General features: G+C 43.4%; 1 protein-coding gene across 1 annotated transcript in view; it reads right to left on the reverse strand.

Moving 5' to 3' along the window:
• Nucleotides 1–24,540, reverse strand: part of CUBN (cubilin) — a 262,964-nt gene that overhangs the window by 117,159 nt on the left and 121,265 nt on the right. Inside the window, exons 32-36 of the mRNA XM_082845199.1 lie at nt 9,100–9,259; nt 6,738–6,851; nt 4,908–5,018; nt 3,392–3,520; nt 2,260–2,392 (exon numbers count right to left, since the gene is read on the reverse strand). Of these exons, the coding sequence (XP_082701325.1) occupies nt 2,260–2,392; nt 3,392–3,520; nt 4,908–5,018; nt 6,738–6,851; nt 9,100–9,259 (647 nt within the window). The remainder of the gene's footprint in view (nt 1–2,259; nt 2,393–3,391; nt 3,521–4,907; nt 5,019–6,737; nt 6,852–9,099; nt 9,260–24,540) is intronic.

The following is a 24,540-nucleotide window of genomic DNA, read 5'->3' on the forward strand; positions in this document are numbered from 1 at the left end:
AAAGATTGGAAATTCAATAATTGTTGGTTTGATAAAAAGAGAAAGCTCTGGTTTGCATCAAATAACAACCTATTCCCACCCAACACTCTAAAACTCCCATTCCTCACTGCTGTACGTGCATTAAACCATTGTTCTACTGACAAGATGATAGCCTTCGTGAATCAATATTAGAGGAGAAACATTAACAAGGCTGAAAAAAATGCCAACCCTCACTTGTCCCACTTGTCCAAAGTAGAACCAGGGAAGCCTGTTCGTACTGCTCCCAGACACTGTATATTGCCTAATGGACAATTCAAGCTCTGGTAAGTGGATTTCATACAATTTCTTCCTCTAATGGATATAAATATGTTTTAGTCATGGTCCATATGTTTTCACACTGGACTGAAGCCTTCCCTTGCAGACAGCCTACTGTCCCTTCTGTGGCAAAAGTCCTTTTGGAAAAGATGATCCCTACCTGGGGAACTCATCTCAAATTTCATAGCGATCAAGGAATCCATTTTACTGGCCAGGTACTTTGACAAGTCTGCTCTGTTTGGCTCGTTTTACAACACTTTCACTGTGCTCACCACCCTTATTCCTCTGGTTCAGTCGAACACACTAACAGCACCATTAAGACTCAATTGGCAACATTTATAGAGGCCCTCCAAACATCTTGGTCAAAAGCACTGCCATCTGTCCTTCTAAATCTTGGATCTTCCGCTTTTGGAACTCATAAACTCTTACCATTTGAGATAGTCACATAATTTCCAATGCACTTGGTTCCCACTTCTTTTGACACACGACTGATAAAAGGAGAGATATTCCAACATTGCAAAGGATTAATTGCCTCTATTAAAAATAACCATGTTTTAATAGAGCGATCTTTTCATAGTGTACCCTTGGGAGATGAAGACATTAAGCATCACATCTTGCAACCTAGAGATTTTGTCTATTGCAAAAGAGTCCTCCAGAAGAACTCACTTCTACCTCATTGGAAAGGTCCCTATCAGGGACTGCTAACCAACCCTTGTGACACCAAGCTCTGCGAAACAGACTCTTGGATTTATGTAGCACACCTAAAGAAATCACTGAACCCTGACTGTACCTGTACATCACCTGGTGACCTGAAAGTAAACATTGTCTGGAATTGAAGCAGACGACATCTGACGAGACAGCTTTCCCAAGATATACTTTTGAGGATGACATAAGGCTTCAGATGATCTCCAATGTCTATGATCTTGATATCATATGGACTTTAGATAAAAAGCACCTGAGAGTTCTCCCTCCTAGCCCTCCTAATTACTCAGACGTGACCTTAATAGATTTTCAATCTGTTCACTTTCCCTCTGACATGAAATACTATACCAGGAAAGGTCCTTCCTGACATTGACACCCAAAAATCCACTGAAACTAGAAACCCTGACTCTAGATCAGCAATGATTTCAGAGAAAGATTATGATCAAAAGGGGGAAATATAAAAAATTAATAAACAGAAACCTCAATTAAATAGAGTCAGGATACCAAAAGGGGGAGCTCTCATGCCCTGCAGAAATAGCAGAGTCCAACAGGAAGAAGAAAGGCCTCTCTTCTTTCCTGAAGGGCTCAACCAATGAGAAGCCTTGGATTCTCTGTTTATTATAACCCTCTAAACTTCCTTTTCTTCTTTATAGAAGTGTTCTCCTTCTCTCGCAATACAGGGACTTGCACGTGTCTTGCCGTGGTTGCAGACCCCAAATTGCAATTCTCTGCTGATCCCAAATAAACTCATCTTTGCAATTTCCTGTTGATCCTAAATAAACTCATCTTTGCAATTCTCTGCTGATACCAAATAAACCCATCTTTTCTGACAATGGTGGATCAGCATGGGGATAAGACATAAGGGTAAAGAAGGCTTAACTGAGATGGGGATTTCTCCTGGAAGAAAGAATGTTAGTGATGCTCTGAAAGAATCTAAATGTTCCTAATCTTTAAAAAAACGATAAAATTAATGTTCTCTGAAAATGAGAATTCCAAAAAGTAATGTACCAAGAGCTCAGGCATGTACTCTTGGTAATGTTAGGCAGGACTCTAAAACCACTGCAAGAGAATTTTAATGCTATTTATAACCTAAACTATGACTAAAACAGAGGAAATATGGAAACAGACTTCCTGAAGTTCCCACCATATTCTCTAGCAGTTGTTTGGACAAATATGCTATTAGTTGTCCATCCTATTAGTAACACTGCTTCCTTCCTGCAGATTCATTCTCCCTGAAACAATATACTATAAAAAAGGACTTACATAAAAGACAGCTGGAGCTGGTTGCCAGGGGAACTGACAATGTTCCAGACACATTCCACATTAGAGGGATAAATTTCTGGGTAGCCAGGGCTGTTGAAGATGCCTTCAGCCATGTGGAAGATGCCACCACAAGCTAGAAGAAAGGAGAAACAAAGTGAGTGGCAGATTAAATATTGAATACAAGACACCACAAGATAAAGGAGAAAGAACACTAGAACAGCTGTTAGCAGTGTCAAAGGTTATGCCATTTTCATTTCATAATTAAAAAAACCCATATCATATATAATAAGGAAAAGATTCTGAAACCTGAAAACTAAAAGCCACAGGGTATGGTGGATTAGAAGGAATCTCAGTAGTTTCTTTTCTAAAAGCCTTTTCTCCCTGTGAACTCTAACTTTATGTAATAAAAGACTCATTTTAATTCTGTAGTCCCTCGGTATTGCTGACCAGGATGACTTTCACCCCTGGCCTAGAACAGAAGGCAGCATTTCAGCTTTTCCTTCTCAGGAGAGCACAGAAACGTGCACACATCTCCTTGGTGTTCTAAGGCTTTTAGCTGCTAATAACCAGGAAGCCAGCAGCACTCTCCTGGCTAAGAGCCCCAGCACTGGGTGCCCCTCTTTCCTCTCCTCCCCATAAGCCACCATCCATCCTGCATCAGTGACAACACCCAGCCCTGCCTGAGCGCAGCTGTGAGGCCAGGGAGACTAAAGAACAGCAGTTGTCCACCCATAAGAGATGCCATCAGACATTGTCCATCAGGGGCTCCCTTAACAAACGTATCATGAAGGAGAACAAGGAGACACCGACAAGATAGTCTCCCAAGATCATTCCAACCAGTTCTCCCCACTTCCAGAGCTCATCCGTGTAGCGTCAGCCACAATTGCCAAGGTATGGGAACAACCTAAGTGTCTGTTGATGGACGACTGGGTAAAGAAGATGTGGTATAGAGTTCACTACTGCTAGACTTTACAAGCGTGTTGACCTAATATGAAAGATAGTGAGGTTAGTCATAGAGGTGATCTAGGAAACTAGCTCCAAATGCTGAATGTAGAAGAATCCCAAATAATAAACCAAGGATGTTCTACACATTTCTCTTAACCTAGTAGCGCCATTTGCTAACATTTCTTACCTGATGTTGATGCAGCATACGTGGCGTGGAAACCACCAAAATTCGCTATAGCATCCGAGACGAACCTCAGTGTCAGAGCATTGCTGAAGGAAGTGATGGGGTGGGGCATGGAGGGGCCACAGTATCGGCCTAAATAATGAAGACGATGACAAGGAGAATGAATGATGACAAGTAAACACGTATTTTACTAGCATCACAAGAGACCAAAGCAAACAGAAGAAAACACTATTAGGAGAAACATTTAAATCAGGGTCAGTGTTGGGGATGATGCCTGATAATTCAAAATGAGCTATGAATGCAAGCATAGGGGAGATGATTCATAAGCATGGTAAGGAATGTTAGGGGGAGGCAGAGTAACACAGATGACCGCCAAATGTAACGAATGCTAAACTCTCCCGTGCGGTAGGGACCCGCACAAATAAACGTGCTAATTCTTAAAAGCAACATATAAGAGCAGAGAAGCACGTGGATGTTGGAACCAAAACACCTGGATTCAACTCAACTCCCAGCTCTGCCACTTACCAGCTACGTGACCTGAGTGAAGTTACTTAAGTGCTCTGTGCCTCAGTTTCCCCACTTGAGAGAGGGGACCATTGATAACAGTGAAATCCTGTATCATAAGGGTATGAGGATTAATTGAGTTACTGTTTATAAAGTTCTTAGGATAGCACTCAGCACAAGGTGTTATATAAGTGTCCATTAAATAATACAGCCTCAACCTCAGTTAAATGCTTATAGACAAAAATCTCAAGGAATACAATCGGAAGTCTGCAGAGAGCAGAGAGTATTCCTCAATTGCCTGTTATTATCTCAGGCACTGTTCTGGGCACTGGGAATAAAGCAATGGGCAAAACAAAGTCCCTTCTCTGATGCAGCTTGTCTTCTAGCGCAGGATGAGAACCTTGGATGACAAAGCTCAAATACTCCCAACTCAGGCACTGACACTGTCCCTAACTAAGGCCCTGACACTACTCCTAACTCAGGAGTGACTCATGGAGAATGTTTAAATAACCTGAGATCATTTTGCTTGAGAACATTTCAGAAACTATTTAGCAGCAATCCCTAATTTCTAACTGGGATGTTTTACAAACAGAACTCTAGATTACCTATCTACTATCTATCTATCTATCTGTTCTTTTGTTTCCACTGAGGAAACCAAAAGAAACATGCTCAATTTGAATACCAGCACTGTAGTCAAATGTTAATAAGAAATTTCTCAGAGAATGCTACTTAATGCTGGAATGCACTGCATTTCACTACTGTCTAAAGCAATCGCAACTTTCAATTAAAAAAATACATATATAAACTACTCATGTCCTTGAATATGAACAAGCTGAGTTTCTTGAACACCATATTACATCCTGCTTTCTTAGCCTCTCATTATCTTTACATGGCTTATGACGCTCTTCATAGTTAGTGGAAACATTCTAACCTGGAATGACAGCATATACACACGTAAGCACAGAAACTGTAAAAAGCCAAGGCCACAGATGTGAGTGAGTGAGCGCGGCAGTACCTCGGAGGGGCGCATCATCATGACTGCCGTCCAAAATCTCTAAGAAGTCTCGAGTACACGTTGTGCTGCTTTCAAGTCCAAAGTGGCTAAAGGAGAGGGTGATATGATTGACTGAAAGGGAAAAAGAGAAGACTCTTTAATAACGTTCTGGCAAACAAAACATACAGGGAATGCTATTTCACCTCTGATCCTTTCTCCTGCTGTTTCTCCAGCAGGGGAGCCATGAATCTGGCAGATGTGCACAGGGGGACGGACAGGGGAGGGAGGTGAAGAGGAGAAGTAACAACCGCTCTGCTAAAAGCTTTCCTTTGAAGAGTAATTGAATCCATGCTTTCGAAAATGTCTGTAGATTCTGAAACGCTGGTACTGGGAAGAGAACCCTTGGAGAAGGGCCCTTGGGTGGGTTTATTTCACGGACGATGGGGAATGCATCCACTGTTGCTGTGTTCCTCGCAGAAGTATTTTTCTTAATAGAATAGCTTCCTTAAATTCTAATTCTTTACCTGTGCTTGTATATAAGACATTTTCCTCTCCGGCACACGTATCCTAGCATTCTCGGTGTTACTTTAAGGCCAGAACCGGGGAAACGGAAGTTCATTCATTTATAAAGAGAGCTTTGAATTACTTGCAGAAAGGTATGTGCCTGGGTACATTTTCCTTTTGTCTTCTTCCAGGGTCCCAAATCTTCCGAATAGGATCTTTCCCTATTGCTGTCTTTATACCAGTGACCTCTTTCATCTAAATGCTTTAGAACTGTTTAGAAATTATCCTTAGGTGCCAGACTGTGGAACTCGAGGCAGGGGACTTCTTTACTCAAGGCTAAGTTCCTGGCTACTTCCTTTGCCTAAGGATTACATCACTGACCCCCAAATGACATGCAGGGCAATAAAGATACCCTTCTGTTAATGCTTAACATGCCTAGGAAAAATGTTAGAGAATATTTAAGCCAAACTCTTCTTTTTTCAGATTAGCTGATGGGGCCTCATCAGCGTAAGTGACGGTCCTATTATCACACAGGTCATTAATTAGAGAGCGGAGTAAAGAACTTAATGCCATTCCCACAGGACGTCTGAAATCATCCGTTTTTCCTGAAAACCTCAAGGAAGGGCAGGGCTCCTTTGGAACGGGATTCATAACGGCCCCGGGATCACCCTCTTCGCGGTCATTCTGCTTGAGTCTTTAGGAATCTCTTCACTTTCTCTGTAAAATGTGGACAGTAATCCTTACTACCAGAGCAGAAAACAAGCTTCTAGGATTCTAAAAAGAACAGAGTGTAAGCACGTATTCCATGTTTCTTAAGGCCTATGCTGGGATTTTTTTTAAATACGTGCATCACAGGAGAGACCAGGTTTTGTAATTAACTTCCACCTTGGTTGAAGACCAATATGCTCATAGCACTGCATCTCCAAACTCTGAGTTATTAATTTTCCGGTCTCTGGTTCTCGTTGTTCATTTATTCACTCGGCAACTGCCTTGAGCATCTGCTGCACTCAAGGCACAGGTGTCAGAAACTATTTATTTATCCACTATGTTGCTTACCCCCAGTCTCACACGCCTGTCATTTCAACTAGGTTACAGGTTTTTGCTTTGTTTCGTTTCCTTTGCTAGGCCTTGAAATTTAAAAAATAATTAAATGAAGAATAAACAGTAAAAGTTACTTCCTACCAGATTAGGAAACCCTTGTTCTTGTGCACATCAGGAAATGGGGCTCCCAAAAACAGGAGAGGAAGGCCATCAATTGTTACCACCGAGGAGATAAGAACATGAGTCATAGCTGGACTTTCCCACAGCCACCAAGCTCCTGGATTCTTGTTTATTTTTGTTACTTACACGGAGGCCGGGCTTGAATTATCCAGCTGCAGTTCTGATTGTATGGATAGCTGGCAGGGAACAGGGGAGAGGATATCGTATCAACGGAGTCGGTGAGGATGTAGCCGCCGCAGGCTGAGGGACACACAAGCGCACACGTAATGTCACACACTCTTGATTTCTGCTGACTCTCCAACACAATTATTTGAAGAATGAAAGCATAAATGATGTTTCCTTATTTCTGAAAGGCATGTCAAGGAAGTTCTCTGCCAAGAAAGCTGCACATAAACCCTGAGAAAGTGGCAACATACTCTACATCTGTAACTATTCTTCAGTTACGGGGAGTGGGGAGTGGCAAAGAACAACAGAGTAAACGGCTCCGCATTGCCTGAATCATTCAACAAAACGCTGGCATTGATTCACTTACTCTGCCCACTTGCAAATTACAGACATAGGGATAATCTCTTTTACGACTTACTTTTTTTTTTTTTTTTTTTTTTTTGCGGTACGCGGGCCTCTCACTGTCATGGCCTCTCCCGCTGCGGAGCACAGGCTCCGGACGCGCAGGCTCAGCGGCCATGGCTCACGCGCCCAGCCGCTCCGTGGCACGTGGGATCTTCCCGGACCGGGGCACGAACTCGTGTCCCCTGCATCGGCAGGCGGACTCCCAACCACTGCGCCACCAGGGAAGCCCCACGACTGACTTCTTTTTTAGGAAAATAAATATTCGGTTGAAAGAGACTTCATAAGGGTGGCTGTGTGTCATCAGGGATGTGCAGAGCCCTGTGGGAGTAGAAGACGGGGGGGTGTACAAGGCATCTCATGGCGCAGACAGCGCTGAAGGAGGATTCGGGGGTGAGGGAGAGTGGCCCAGGGCAGCCCGAGCAAAGACACAGGAGGGCACGGGCTGCACCACACACGCTTGGCCGAAGCATGGGGCGCGTGAGGAGGGTTGAGCGATGCTGGAAAAAGAGCAGGGCAGATTCTGTGCCTGTGTGGAGAAGCTTGGGCTCCACGCCCTGGTCGGTGTGGAGGCAGGACAGACAATGGAGCACTGAAGGTCAGAATCAGAACTCGCTACTGCACGTTGACTTTGGAGGAATATGGGAGAAGGGCAGGTGAGGCCGGGAGGCTGCTATAGCAGCCCAGAGAAGACCCGCTGGGGACTTCTTTGCTATGAAGCAAAACGTAAGTGATTAATTAAATGAAAAGAGAGAGTGTTAAGAAGCTGTTCTTGGGCTTCCCTGGTGGCGTAGTGGTTGGGAGTCCGCCTGCCGATGCAGGGGACACGAGTTCGTGTCCCGGTCCGGGAAGATCCCACATGCCGCGGAGCGGCTGGGCCCGTGAGCCATGGCCGCTGAGCCTGCGCGTCCGGAGCCTGTGCTCCGCAACGGGAGAGGCCACAACAGTGAGAGGCCCGCGTACCGCAAAAAAAAAAAAAAAAAAAAAGAAGCTGTTCTTTCTTTGAAAGAACTTCGCAGTCTTCTTGCTCCAAAGCCTACAGTGCACCTTGGGCAGACCTCAACCCAGAAACTCTTCCTAGCCAGGGCTCTTTACTGCAGAATCCGGGCAAGCCAAGTCCACTGAAACAGATGAAATGACTAAATAGACCACACTTGTTTGAAATGACAAGGATCCTCCCAATAAAAATCAAAGGCATATTAAGGGGACAACAACCCACCCAGCTCTGGGTTCCGTCTCTGACAGTGGAATAAAGGGTTAATCTCTAAAATGCCCAGATGAAAGGCAATGGGTGAAAAGGTCTAGTAGGAAGTGGTGCTTTAAGAAAAAAAAATGGGGAATTTCCTTGCGGTCCAGTGGTTAGGACTCAGCGCTTTCACTGCCGTGGCCTGGGTTCGATGCAAGCCGCATAGTGCGGCCAAAAAAAAAAAAAAAGAAAAGAAAAGAGAAAAGAAGAAATCAATGGAAAACAATACTGATTCTTCAGGTGGAGGGCAACCACTACCTTGAGGGTTAGAACCTGACTTTATATTACAAGAAAGTCTTGTAATTTATAGTAGCGTATCTCTTAGCATAAAACTTTGGATAAATACTAGATAATATATCTGTGAATAAATGAATCTGGATAAACACTTCTTTAATAGTGTCTCTAATATTAAAGGCACTTTTAAGTGTTATTCTGAAAAGTTGCTTGAGAGATACAGCGATCCCAAGGAAGTTCCCGTCACCCTAGTTAGACAAAGGAAAAGTTAAAAGTATCAACAGTTGGAATCATTGCAAACCACGGTTCCTTTGTTCTACTGAAATTGTCGCATGTTAAGTAGAAAGCCGGGACCGATTTCGGTCTCATTTTACTGCAGCACCAAGAGGGGCACTTAAGAACAGATGGTTTGTGCTTCCGGGAGACCCGCGCGGAACTTGCCTTGTCTGAAGTGAGCGCGGAACCCCCGGCTCTGTCTGGAAGGGCCAGACTGAAATCGCAGGAAGAGGCTGTTTCCTGAAGAGGTGAAGGGGTTCCTCAGCTGCTGTCTTCCACACACACCGGCAAGGCGAGGGGCTGCAGAGCTTAAACCATCAAATGCCTACAAAGAAACACAACAGGGAACACAGTGGTTGAGAACTTCAGATCTGCCTGCACAAGGCGCCTGTTCCGTGGAGTACCTGCACATCGGTGACCTAGTAGAAAACACATTTGTTGGAATCCAGTGCTTCATTTTATTGTCTTGTCACTCAGGTCCATTGGAGTGTCTGAGTCTTTGGTCATTTCTAGGAAAACTAGGGATTTCAGTAGGAGTTTCTGTGCCCGAGAAACTCGCCATTAGATCCCTGGATGTCTTTATAAATGCCAGGCCTTACCCTGCTTTCTAACTCTCCTGACTCCAGGGCAGTTACATCATGGGCCATGCTCACATGTGCTGACACAAGAATGAATATGGAGCAAATACATAAGAAATAATGAGGAGGAATCATTCATTTTCAGAAACCCAGCCTTTGCTGGAACTTTATGCTCTTCATGGGGTCATGGTCAAGAGGAAGAGAAATGGTAGAATTCTTTCAAATGACGTAGTGATGTGAGGCTGATTTAGAAAATTACCTCATTAGTTTAAAAAAAGATATTGGGCTCTGTGCTGCCCAGTTCTGCGCTGGGACTTAGCTGACCTTCCATATGTGCCAGTGGAACAGGGTTTACATGACAGACCCCCAAAATTGCTGTACTAGTGTGTGAAATTGAAGCTTGCGCATTTTCTTGGGATTCTGTGTGTCTGGTGTGAATCTTTGAATGCTCTTATGTGTAAACTGGGGGGAAATGAGTTCTTTGTCTCTGGACGATAATAATAATGACAGCAACCGTTCATTAAACGTTTACTATGAGCCAGGAACTGGATTCAGCCTTTCACATATACTCTCCAGTTTCCTCCTCCCCAGATTCCCTCCATTTTCAAGAAGAGGATAACGGATGCACAGAGAGCTCACCGATGTGACCAAGACACACAGTTCCTAAGAGGGAGCAGGACACGGTGAACCAGACAGCTAGGTTCTGGAGTCCAGAATTAAACCTTTCGTCTTGTCCGATGCAAGATTTCAGTTAAGCAAGATAGATGCATCAGCTGGCCAACCGCCAGGGCGGGAGTAAAAGTATGAGGTTAAAATACGACTGCTTCATGCAAAATAAATTGCTATTTACATTTCATAAGAAAGCCCTGGGAGAAAACAGAAAGTCGGGAACTTAATACAAGGAAGGTACACACAAGTGACTTTAGAATACCTAGTGATTACAATCAGCGTCCTCCTTAGCACGTAAGTGTGACTGGGAGGCTATTCTCAGTTTAGTTTATATGAGCACATGAGTCAAACATCAATAGGACCTTTAACTCTAATGAGGGGCGAAAACTTTTACGATGACGGATTTCACATAAATGCTCTGGAGCGCCACTTCTTTTTTCTTTGTTTCCCTCAATGTCCTAATCTTTAAATCTATATATCCAATAAAACGTTAAAACTGATTTTCACTCAACATTTAAAGGTTGATTAAAAACTAAATGATATATTCTCAACCAATTCAAAATATAGTTTGCAATCTAGTGTGACTGCCTCTTCTGAATACCTTGAATAGGAGCCAAACCCACACACACGCCATCATTACACAACCTCTTATACTGCATTTACACTGCAACCTACTCGCAAGTATTACCACCATGGGTTTAATGCAAGGTTTGTTTATCTCTGTACTTGGTTTTAAACTTTCCTGAGGTTATAGCTATAACAACGTAGGATTTCAGTAATGTTATATTAATACTATCTTGCTTTAAAGACTACCCTCTTAGAACATCTGGGGTCCAGGGGTCTGGGGAATATGGCAATCGACCCTTGGTCAAGACTGCTTGTACAAGACTACTTGTTTCTCTCAAGGTGACTGGTTTGTTTGCTTAAAAGAGCATTTCTTAAACTTCAGTGGAACATGGGTTCTATGAGGTTTACAGACGTCCCCCAAAAAGCAAAAAACAACACCCAACGATACACACACATGCAGAGGATTTTTACAAGTCCATGAACTCACAAAGCCAAGACTCCGCTAGTTTCCTTTATCTCTCTCCAAATTCAGAGGGCTAGGGAGTAAGTAGATATTGTTCCTTCCCTTTCTAAGTTGTCTTTCTCTCTCTGAATGGTTGAAATCCTCTTAAGGCAAAATAAGGAAGGTAGAAAGTGAAGGCGAAAGTCATTCAGAAAGTCCCATGAATGAACCATTTCCCTGGAGGTTCTTTAAAAGAACACATCTTCTAGGAGGTCTACATGTTTCCAGCCCCTCCTACCCCCGAGATCCTGGAATCACAGGACTCTGGCTGAAATCCATACACCTGGGTCATTACTTCACAAGGAACAGATCCAAGATAGAAGGTTTCCAATATCCCTAAATCAAAATTATATACCAATGTCACCCTACGTTTGGTTAGCATGTCGTAATTTTACAAGCACCAGTGCAAACATCTCTAAAACTAGTCCTCAACAGCATGTGATGTTTTTCGTTTTTTTAGTGAAGAAAGTGAGACTTCACAAGTGTGCTAGCTATTAAACTATTATCTCATCCAATGGGAGCTAGTGACCCACGATCATGGAGCTAGTGACCCAAGATCACGGAGCTACTGAGTAGCAGAACCAGGAACTTAATTCTTCTCTCTCCAAATTCTATATTATATCATGTTACTTCTCTTTACGATGTGTATGATAGTTATTAAGTTATATGTTCCCAATTACCATTTTATGAATGTGTAAGACCTCACGTTATCAAGGAGACAGCTGGGGTCTTTTTTTTTTTAACAGTTTGGAATAGCAGTCCTTTTATTTGAGAGTAATATCAAATCAATTTAAGCTTTAATTTATAAAATTATAAGGAATCCAACCTCCACTGAGTTATCGAGCTCCGAGCCCAATATGATTCTCTTTTGCCATAATCCCACATTGAAATGCTGATTTTACCAACAGGTCCTTGAAAAGATGCTCAAGACAATTAATCACAGGAAAATGCAAATCAAAACCAGAATGAGATATCATCCCACACCTGTCAGAATGAAGGTCATCATCAAAAAGACTGCAAATAAGTGTTGGTGATACTGTGGAGAAAAGGGAACCCTGGTGCACTGTGGGTGGGAATGTAAATTGCTACAGCCTCTATGGAGGTTCCTTAAAAAACTAAAAATAGAACTACCATATGACCCAGCAATCCCACTACTGGGCATATACCCTGAGAAAACCATAATTAAAAAAGAGTCGTGTACCACAGTGTTCATTGCAGCTCTATTTACAATAGCCAGGACATGGAAGCAACCTAAGTGTCCATCGACAGAAGAATGGATAAAGAAGATGTAGTTCATATATACAATGGAATATTACTCGGCCACAAAAAAGAATGAAATCTTGCCATTTGTGACAACATGAATGGATCTAAAGGGTATTGTGCTAAGTGAAATAAGTCAGACAGAGAAAGACTACTACTATATGATCTCACTTATATGTGGAATCTAAAAAATAAAACAAATGAACAAATACAACAAAACAGAAACAGAGCTATGGATACAGAGAACAAACAGGTGGTTGTCAGAGGGGAGTGGGTGAGGGGAGGAGAGAAATAGGTGAAGGAGATTAAGAGGGACAGACTGCCATTTACAAGACAAATGAGTCATGGGGGTGAAACATACAGTGTGAGGAACACAGTCAGTAATAATGTGGTATTTTTGCATGGTGAGGAAGGGGGTCAAAACGTACAAACCTCCTGTTACGAGATGACTAAGAACCAGGGATGTGACACACAACATGATAAACAGAATCAACACTGCTGTATGTTGTACAGGAAAGTTGTTAAGAAAGTTGTCAATCCCAAGAGCTCTCAGCACAAGGACAAATACTTTTCCTGCTTCTTCTCTTTCGTGTCTATATCGGATGATGGGTGCTCACTAAACTTACTGGGGTCATCACTTCACGCTGTACGTAGGTCACATCATTATGCTGTACACCTCACCTTACACAGTGCTGTGTGTTAATTATATCTCAATAAACCTGGAAGAAAATAAACTTGATGTAAAATTTGCAAAAAAAAATTATAAGGAAAAAACTGCAGGGAAGAAAATAGGAGAAATCTTGTTGCTATTTTTTTTAATTCTAAAGTCATCAAAATTATCAGTATGCATTTCCTTTACTTCCATTTAGTTCCTAAGGCAGAGCTAGCAAATTATATTATTACTGGCTATACACATATTCACATAGCTTATAGATATATAAGCCTTATGTAAGTCTACTGCCAAGAGTTTCCTGGGCCTGGGAATTGATTTTCTGATCTGTTGCTTAGGTGGTAAAAAGAGAAATATACAAAACAAACAAACAAACAAAAAAAACTGCACATTGCGACTAACTCATTTCTAGATAACTCCAGTAAAATAAAATATTGAAATTGAATCCACAAAAGAAAAAGCAGCCACCATCCGTGGGAATTCCAACTACAGGGGCTCTAAAGACAGGCAGATGGAGTTAAGCAGTAATCTAATTTCTTCGCTAAAGTTAATCAGTGTCTTTACAAAGTATTCAGAGTCTGTCAGATTCCCAGATACCAGCACATACGTTAAAAATACCTGAACTTACCTCTATCATACAAAAATAGGAGACTTTTTAAAAGAACAGAACCAGGCACATAACAGACAATAAACGTCTGATGTACAAATGAGTAAGTAAATATCGTGTATAAAGAGTATATGACCCCTGAGAACAACGGACTACGGTTGAGGAAAACCCAGAGTTAAGAAAGAAAGCTGCTTCTTGTCTCGTGGACTGGGCAGCACAAGCGCACAGCAGGCACGACGGTGGGGAAGAGGTTATTCACTGTGGGAAAGAGGTCAAGTGGAGCTGCCTTCCGGACCCAGAGGGCAGTGGAGGAGGCTCCGATCAAGGTCAGGGGCCAGGCCACACACGCAGCAGCCAGGTGCCCTCTCACGGGCTGTGCCAGCCCCTCACCAGGACCACGAGAGGAGGAGGATGGCGGAAGTTGGGTGCAGGACACCGGACCGACCCCCAAGGCCCAGAGTATCCAGGACACACGACATTACGGTACCACCGGGGACCCTCTATATACCCTGAGCTGTAGCCAGAGGGTAGAACTGAGCCAAACATTTATGAACTTTAATACTTGATGCTTTATAGTGTTAAGGAGACCTGAGTAAATATCAACCCCTTTTCAAAGCTGACACATGTCAACTTCAGCACCAAGTGACGGGGAGGCAAACCATTCAAACGAGAGACCAGCACCCCTTCCGGATGATGTTTAGAGAGGCCAGTGGTCAGAGTCCAGGGACCGGCAATTTGAGAAAATAAAGGAGCCAAGCAAAGGGAACCTTTCGCCTTTCCATATACTTACTGATGATGGAAATATGTATTATATAACAACATGTATTCTTTAAAAGCAGGTGGCAGAATTCCTTTTAAAGAGAAAAAAACAGAAGGTGTTTATTTAGCAAAACACCCTCGCAGGCTCTCAGAGAACGACTGCCAGGGGAGAGATGCTACGTGACTTACTGTGGACGGGTCTCTCTCCTCTCTGTCCTTCAGCTGCCTAATCTGTAAAACTGGACTGACATGAGAATATCGTTCATGCTGTTCGTCAGAATTAAATAAGTTAAAAGGCATAAAGGTACATCGGGTCGTTTCTGGCACACAGTAAGTACTTAATAGATATTAGCCTCTGCTATTAAAGTGGGATGAAGAGATCACTAAATTGCTGTTTAAGAAATGGATAAAACATCGTAGGGAGGGAATGGGAAAGCTAGGGAGGCAAAGACAAAAAGAGGTCCAAAGGTGGGGGTTCATCCGGCACGACGGGAGCCTGAGTTGGAGACATAATCCATGAAAACTGCCCAGCTGGGGTGGTGGGGTGAGCACAGGGTGGCAACTTCTGACCTGGCCCCCAGTGCTTCACGCCCTGTGCAGCCTCTTCCCCGGAGGGTGGCATGGACCTAACAACCTGCTTCTGATAAACAGGACAAGGTCAGGGTGAGGGGTGTCACTGCCATGGCTCGGTGGGGACAGATGGACCCTTGCATCGTGCTGGCAGCCTCTCTTGTTGGCACTGTCCCCTGCGCCCTGTACTGCTTGCCCTGATGAAGCAGCTGCTGTGCTGTGAGATGCTCTGCAGAGAGGCCGCGTGGCGAGGGGCTGAGGGAGGCCTCTAGCCACAGCCTGCAAAGAACCGAATCCTGCCAACGGCCACGTGGTAAGTCACACCAGGGTTCCTGACCCACAGAAACTAGAATTATTGTTGTTTTGAGCTATTACGTTTGGGGATACGTTTGTAGGCAGCAACAAATAACCAATCCAGGGGGTGTGAAATGAGGCACTGAGCAAGGAATGCACCCTGGAGTTTTTAGGGCAAGGATGTCTAATATCACATTTTAGCTCACCTGCAATATTTAGGCAGTCTACCATATAATAGAGCCTCACGTGTGTAGTATTTTGGAGAAATAAAGCAAAGAGGTCTAAATCCCAACTTTTTCTTAAAAAGGGGTAGAGAAAAGGGAACGGCCATAAGAAGCAAGACATAGAGGCCTTGAAATGTAAACAGTGACAAGAAACGGACATCTGGGTGACCACTCCCCCCGCCTCACTTCTCCACACAAGAGTCCCTGGAAATATTATGGGACGATGGTTTTCCCAGGCCTCTGAGTCTCCTTTCCCTCACCTGGAGCGACCCCCTGTGTCACCTTCCACTGAAGGGACCAAAAGTCATTCATGGAACTTAGTGACTTGGAAATTACTTGAGGTCTAAGGGGTGACTGGCTGTAGTGATGGGGCAGCCGGGGGGTGGGCTGAGTTGTGTACACAAAGGGAAGAAATGGAGAGAGAGTGGCATCTCCACTGTCCTTGGAACCGCTGGCCCTCCCAGAGGAGCTGCCGTGGTGACGGTGACCTGCCTGGCGTGAGATGCGCATTCAGCAAATGTGTTACCCTGATGGCGAACGCCCTTGTTTTCTTTCCTTGTTTCTTCCTTAGTTCTTTGGAAAGTAAAGCTATCACAGCTTGTTCAAGAATTCATAAGATCGTTAATGCAGCAGGTTGAGTTGGGGATGACAAAGTATCCGGTCTAGTTCAGGAAGAACAGTGATTTCTTTAAAAATCTCTGTGCTCCTCTCCCATCATTTTCCCTACAGCACCACACCCGGCTTCACAGCACCGCTTCAAAAATGTCCAAAAAGCGGAGCCTAAGTGGATGTCAACACTCACACTCATCTCAAACCGCACTGTTCGTGGCCTCTCAGTGCTCAGCCTTCACTGACAGGCTACATACGGGATTCGGCCCATCTGACATGTTCCATCTGACCGACTAAGGCCCAGAGGAGAGCACAGTGATCTTAGGTTCAGAACACCTGGGAAGCACAGGGATCTCGTGATCAGAACACCTGGAAGCACTCTGAGAGTCAGAACACCTAGACTCCAGTCCTGGACCCATCTGGGATACTTGTTTGTTCCTGCACTTCAGAAGCTTCTGGTTATGAGTTTCATCGTCTTAAAAATGGGGGTAGATAACATGAAGGTAAGTTTCTCCTGTTTCATGATAGGAAGGCTCACGCACACATTTTTTAGTGGAATTTGGCAACACAGGAAATGTAAAAGCTAGCTCTTTCACTTCCGGGCGTCTACCCGAGACAAACTCTTGCATGACTGCATTCAGAAATGTGGACAAGAACGTTCCTTGCTGAGGGTTGCCATAGTACAATATCAGAAGCAACTGAAATGTGCACTAACAGTACGTGGGTACATGACTCATGGGATGTTGATAAAGTGGAATCTTGTATGGTGGCAAAAAGAATGCATTCGATCTGAATGCACCACAGTGTAGAAAAACGTTCAAAACAGATTGTTGGATGAAAAGAGTGGATGGAAGAATATGTGTTATGTTGTATTATGTTCATCAGATAAATAAATTATACATAATAATTTACTTACTTGAACATAATACATTTACTTGATGTACATAATACAACATAACACATATTTGTAAAACATGCAAAATAACATTACATACTGTATACAGATGCGCACATACCATGAAAAAGTACCAAAATAGCCATGGGAATTGTAAACACACTTTCTCATAAATTGGTTTCCTCTGGGCCAGGGGCTGGGAATGGAACAGTGTGGGCTACACATGGGGCCTCAAAAGGAATGCATTTCTTTTGGGGGGAAAAAAAAAAAACCAAAGAACTTGAAGCAAATATGGCCAAATATTGAGATTTAGCAAGTAGGATGTTTTTGTTCATGCTATACTTTACATGCGTTGTATAGCTGATACTTTTCTGTAGACTTAAAATATTTCATAATAGAGTTTTCAATTACAAAAAGAGAATCTATATAAAGGAAATAATGGGAAATGTAGACTAGGATTTACATATAAATATGCTCTTCAGAGCATTATTATAATAAGAAAAGAATAGAAGTAATCTAAGTGATCAATGATGAGCTCGTGCTTAACTCAATTCTACGGTGTCCATGTAACTGATTATAGGGCCAAAGAAACTCTTCTTAAGAAGAAGCGTATTGAATAAGCTAAGTGAAAAAAGGCAGGATACAAAACTATACGCAGTTTTATATTAACGCTCTTCGTGTATGTGTGTGTAAGTGTGCATGTGTGTGTTTCTGTAGGAAATGAGCCAAGATGTTAACAGTTTGTCTCTGTATTGCAATATTATGGATGCCATTAATTTCTTATTTTTTCTTTTCTGTATTTTAGAAACTTAGTAAGAGGAGCATATAAAAATTTAAAATAACATATATCTTTAAAGTGCTTAAGTGTTTAGCCAGACGGACATGTACATGACCCCATACAGAGACAGGAAAATATGCTACTCATATAACTGTACTGCAGTATCTAAGCCAGGTGGCTATTCACGCCATTTAATCTAGCCTTCTGCTGCCTGACGGAATGTATCAAGGATGTGGCTTCTGTTTTAAGATTTCCAAGACACGTGTTAGTTGGCTACTCCGTACAACTGTAGTCCAGCCCTCTCTCCAAGCTCCAGGCTCAGCTATCTGACTGCATTCCAGACACCATTGCTGGTATGTTCCATCAACCTTGGAAGTCAACGTCTCAAACTGAAATCATCGCCCCCTCCCCCTAATTCCTCCTGCACCTTCATTTCTTTTTTTTTTTTTTTTGGTACTCGGGCCTCTCACTGTTGTGGCCTCTCCCGTTGCGGAGCACAGGCTCCGGACGCGCAGGCTCAGCGGCCGTGGCTCACGGGCCCAGCCGCTCTGCGGCATGTGGGATCCTCCCGGACCGGGGCACGAACCCGCGTCCCCTGCATCGGCAGGCGGACTCTCAACCACTGCGCCACCAGGGAAGCCCCAGCTTCATTTCTTGCCTCAGTAAATGCCAGAGTATGTACCCAATTGCCAAGCCTTTTTAGATCCCTCCCTTATCCCCCAGTGGAATGGATCCTTATGTTCCGTTAACTCTTCCTCCGACGTGTCTCTTGCACCCCTTGCCTCCACCTGCCCGGCAGTGTCTTGCTGTGGGACTTCATGCTGTCTTGCCTAGGCCACTAAAGGAGCCTAAAATCTCCCCTGCCTGAATTTGTGTCTCCCTTTAATTCAGTCTCCAAACAACTACCCCTGAGCAAGGAGCTTTCTAACATGTAAAATCCAATACAAAAGGAAGGTGGAGTGTCCCGACCCATTTGAAAACTGTACTGAATAAAGACGAGCCATCACGGATGCCTTGCTCAGAACCAAGCAGAGAGGCTGAGAGGGGTGCGGCGAGTAGCCCCTCCCCCAGGGCCAAAGCCCTGGTGATGGAGTGACTCATGGGCCCCTCGCTGAGACACCATCACTCACAGGCCAAAGCACACGATGAAGGGGGAAAACGAACATTGGCTTCCTCAGTAATGTTTGTGTTTTCATTTCTAGAAACTGGAATATATTCCCTCAGATCGTTGGGGAGTAGGGGGTGGGAAAATACTCCTACCGCCTTCTTCTTTTACTCAGTTTCACCTCGCTCAGGGAGAAAATAAACCAACTATATGTGTGGGTTAAAATGAGTATAAAAAAATAAATAAATAAATAAATAAAAAATGAGTATAAACTGGAGTAAGAGGAAAGCATTTCAATTCAAAAGCAAAACACACAGCATGTTTTACATTCCCCAAAGTATGCCAATGCTTCACCTGAACTTCAGAGCTAAGCTTTCCATGCAAACAAATTATAAACGTATATGAACTTGCTTTTCTTTTCATTTTCTGCACTATCACTTTTTTCCTTCTTAACTCACTTGTGAATCTTCTAGAAGGTATCAAAATAAGCCACTTCTGAAGTGAAAAGAATTTAACGAGATGATATAGCGAAGAGTGTGTGAAAATTTTTATAATATATTATTTAAGATTAAAAAAATACTTTAAGATAAAACAAGCCTGTTCACAAACTAACCATGATAGCAATGAACTAAGGATTATGGATCCAGGTCTGTGTACCTAAGGTTCACAATTTTCAAAAAGATAAGTTTAGACCTTTAACATAGTATAGTAGTAAAAGAAGCAGTAATAGTAGTAATAGAAACACCAGGAGCAGCAGCTAACACTTATCTGTACCAGACACTGCGATTAATGCTTTAAGCATATTTTTTAAAATTCCATCTTTCTTTCTTTTTTTTAACATCTTTATTGAAGTATAATTGCTTTACAATGGTGTGTTAGTTTCTGCTGTATAACAAAGTGAATCAGCTATACATATACATATATCCCCATATCCCTCCCCTCTTGCGTCTCCCTCCCACCCTCCCTATCCCACCCCTCTGGGTGGTCACAAAGCACAGAGCTGATCTCACTGTGCTATGCGACTGCTTCCCACTAGCTATCTATTTTACGTTTGGTAGTGTATATATGTCCATGCCACTCTCTCACTTCGTCCCAGCTTACCCTTCCCCCTCCCCGTGTCCTCAAGTCCATTCTCTAGTAGGTCTGCATCTTTATTTCTGTCCTGCCCCTAGGTTCTTCAGAACCATTTTTTTTTTAGATTCCATATATATGTGTTAGCATATGGTATTTGTTTTTCTCCTTCTGACTTACTTCATTCTGTATGACAGACTCTAGGTCCATCCACCTCACTACAAATAACTCAATTTCGTTTCCTTTTATGGCCGAGTAATATTCCATTGTATATATGTGCCACATCTTCTTTATCCATTCATCTGTCGATGGACACTTAGGTTGCTTCCATGCCCTGGCTATTGTAAATAGAGCTGCAATGAACATTGTGGTACATGACTCTTTTTGAATTATGGTTTTCTCAGGGTATATGCCCAGTAGTGGGATTGCTGGGTGGTATGGTAGTTCTATTTTGAGTTTTCTAAGGAACCTCCATACTGTTCTCCATAGTGGCTGTTATCAATTTCCATTCCCACCAACAGTGCAGGAGGGTTCCCTTTCCTCCACACCCTCTCCAGCATGTAATGTTTGTAGATTTTTTGATGATGGCCATTCCGACCGGTGTGAGGTGACACCTCACTGTACTTTTGATTTGCATTTCTCTAATGATTAGTGATGTTGAGCATCCTTTCATGTGTTTGTTGGCCACCTGTATATCTTCTTTGGAGAAATGTCTATGTAGGTTTTCTGCCCATTTTTGGATTGGGTTGTTTGTTTTTTTGTTATTGAGCTGCATGAGCTGCTTATAAATTTTGGAGATTAATCCTTTGTCAGTTGTTTCATTTGCAAATATTTTCTCCCATTCTGAGGGTTGTCTTTTCATCTCGTTTAGGGTTTCCTTTGCTGTGCAAAAGCTTTGAAGTTTCATTAGGTGTTTATTTTTGGTTTTATTTCCATTTCTCTATGAGGTGGGTCAAAAAGGATCTTGCTGTGATTGATGTCATAGAGTGTTCTGCCTATGTTTTCCTCTAAGAGTTTGATAGTGTCTGGCCTTACATTTAGGTCTTTAAAAAAATTCCATCTTTCTTACAATTCCTTTTTGCAGCTGGTAAAATTGAGGCGCAGAAGACATAAGTCACTTGTTCACAGTCACACACTGGGTAGTGTGGAGCCAGCATGTGAACCCCATCTGTCTGGCCTCTGATCAATTATCATTAAAACAACCAAAAAGATAAAATCAAGTTTTCTTCACTGACAATAGAATACTGGGAGATCATGATTCCAGGAAGCTAGTGACATGTCCGTCATCATCTGGAAAGAAAATCCGGGGAAACAGAGTGGAAGTCACCTCTCTCTTCTTGAGACGTGCAAGCAAGCATCCTCAGTGGCCTTTCAGAAAGTCTTTTTTGGGGCCCTTGTGGATTTTGGAGTGGCTGGCACCTGTCATGCATTCCACCCCACTGTACACGCACAGGATTCCCAGCGTGCTAACTGAGCCGGCTGGAACAAAGCGGGCACAGTGCCCAGGACCAATCACTAAACCTAACACCCAAATCCCCGATTCCTAACTCGGCTCTAGTCTTGGATCCAGATATACGTCCACTCCTTGTCCTTTCCTGGTCTAACCACAGTCTCATTAGACCAGCATGGCGTCTTTGCTCACCTCGCCCCTGGCCTTATTGGCTTTCAACCTGGTCTTTCCCCTTTACTTCATTTTTAATTCATTCTCGCAACACGTGTCTACTGCTTGGATTGCCTTGAAGTGTATCGGGGTCAAGACATGTGGTGGATAAGATCTCAGGGCAGAGAAGACATCATTCACATCAGGTTGCCCAGTCCGTCTGGAGCATGAGAGTCCGTGAAATGCATTCACGTGTGGCAAACGGGAGGAGGGCAGCATAGCTGCTAATGGAGCCCCCGTGTTGGAACGGTAATTGCAGGCGGAGGAAATACTAAGTGACAGGGAGCGCACCCCACCAGGAAATTATCCAAGCTGTTAAAGTCATAAATTTAGGTAAGGAAGGAAAGGGAAGTACTGCTCATTAGAGCAGCTTTTCTTGGGGGTGGAGGGCGGAGGGTGGAGGACACATCGGTTTCCTCCGTCAGTGATATTTTCCAGCAACGGGCCTCTGAAATGAAATCCCCAGTTCACAGCACACATCTTGTGTCGGGACTCTTGTCACTCCTGTTTCTTTGTTCTACAGGGTGGCACTCCAGTTCCAAATTTTACAGGAGACAAGAAACTCTCATAATTTGCAGTTGTTGCAAGCAGGGATCCAAAGATTACTGGAAACGTTGGTATGAAAAGAAATCCAAGAAGTTCATTTTATTTTCACGAATGAACATACATTTAAGGAGATTCTGAGCTGAAACAGAAACAAAGCTTGTGTCCGCAGATTACGGACAGCGGCTCCAATTCAATGATTCTTTGCTCTGGGGATGGAAAGTATCAGCGTGGCTTTTGGTAACTAACTTGGCACCGGAAGGCCAAATGGCTAAGGGGTTACCAAAAGCAAGCCACAAAATAAAACATTTAAAAGAGATTACTGGAGACCTTCCTCAAGTATCAAACGGAAGGTAAACTTTCTGTGGTGAGAAGTAAAGGAAAAAGGAAAGATATGAGAGGGAGAGAGAAAGAGAGGGAAAGAGACTGGTTTCTGCCATGGATCTATTTGTAAAACAGTACATACTTAAGGAAGAACTGTTTAAGAATTGTTTCTCTGAAGTACTGACTTCTATTATTCCTGGGTCTATTTGCTCAGGTTTGGAAATGATCAATGTTTTAAAAGGAAACACATCATAGGTAGTGTCTTAAAAAAATAAAACGAAATACGGATACTGTGTTTTACGTTTGCCCTGTCCCACCCTGTGCCTTGCTGACAGATAGTGTGAACAACGGGCACTGCAGCTTTGGCGTGGGGGGAATCTGGTTTTCTTCCGTTCAAATCCAACACTTTGCTTTCCTTCTCCTAGGGCAGCACGAAGAGCTTCAGAAAGAAGACCGTGACTCACGATGTGCCTGTTTTTTGTAGCAGGGCCTGTAGCCCTCGTGGATACGTTCTCCAGATGAGAGGCTGGACCAGGACTGTGGTCTGCTTCCTTTTATCTGTTTCTCACTGATTCTCACCAGGCAGACATTCCATTGTGCTGAGCAAAGAGGATGTGGAAATCAGAGGCCCGGGGTCTCTGGGGGCCAGTCGTGCCGCTGTTCTGATTTCTCTCTTCCCCTCTCACACTGGGCTACAACCCGCATTTCTAGATCAGTAAGAGCTCGCAGAGCTATGTGAATTTAAGGCTCAGGAAAGAGCCTGTAATTAAGCAATTAGGCTGTCAGTTGGAGGTCACTTTAATACTAGGCCTTCGTGAAATGAAACCTAATGGAGCCGTTTTCATGCTGACCATACAAGTTCTGTGCAGCCCGTGGGTCCCGCTGCTGCTGTAGCAGGAAGCAGTCACAGTGTGTCCTTCAGGAGAGCCGGAGGTTAACGACGCCAGCCGCTCACAGGGACTGAGCAAAAAGTGCACACGCATTACCAAATTAGTTGAAACCTGAGTGTAAACTGAGCTTTCTGATGAGTTCCAGATGATGCCATCACCACTTCAATAGCACTCAGAAAAATCTAGTTTCTCTCTTTTTTTATTACAGCAGCATGAAATTCTAGAAAACATGCTTCTGCGATGTTATCTAAGTTCTCATGTGGCTCAAAATACTGAGATCGAATATCAATAATCATGCCAGGGAGTAAAGTCCACTCAACCCACTCCCAATGAGCCGTCTGCAGTTTTCCACTGAAGGCTGGGATGGCTTTCTCTGGCACATGCACACATATCTTCCTAACACTATTCCCTGCATCCTGTCCTACTCCTTACAAATAATTCTGAGAGATGGCTGGGTCTCTAATGGGACTCTGCAATCTAAACTGATAGAGGAGGGTTAAAACCCTGATGGCTGGTCCTATCCAAGCACAATTTACCTTGACATTGAATAATACACTTGAGCTCTATTAAAAATCCCATGAACACAAACATTATCTGGCAGCAGCATTGGCAGCTGAATGTTTTTCTCTTTGCTACTGACTCTGTCTAAGTAGCAGGACCAAGAAATTAACTTGAACGTCTCCAAAATGAATGACTGGCTTTGTATGAACTTAAACTGCAGAGATCTTATGTAAGATACCAGATTTTCGGGGGCATTTCGCATCCAGTGTCCATCCAGCTATAAAGATAGATGGCTGGTGCCTCAACGCCTGCCTTCATGAACCCGTGGACAGCGAACTCTAAATTGGAGCCAAGCTCCCAGCCTCGCCAGTGCATTGCCTGCCTGTTTCTAAACCTCTGCAGACCTCCATCCCCATAACTGGGTCCACTTGGCAACCGTACACAGCAGATCTCCACCCCAACTTATGCGAACAGTCCTTTTTCACATTTCTTTATCTTTTCGTAAAGGTGAGTTACAAATTGTACAAACA

This window comes from Leucopleurus acutus (genome assembly GCF_964270905.1).
Source record: "Leucopleurus acutus genome assembly, chromosome: 1".
Lineage (NCBI taxonomy): Eukaryota > Metazoa > Chordata > Mammalia > Artiodactyla > Delphinidae > Leucopleurus > Leucopleurus acutus.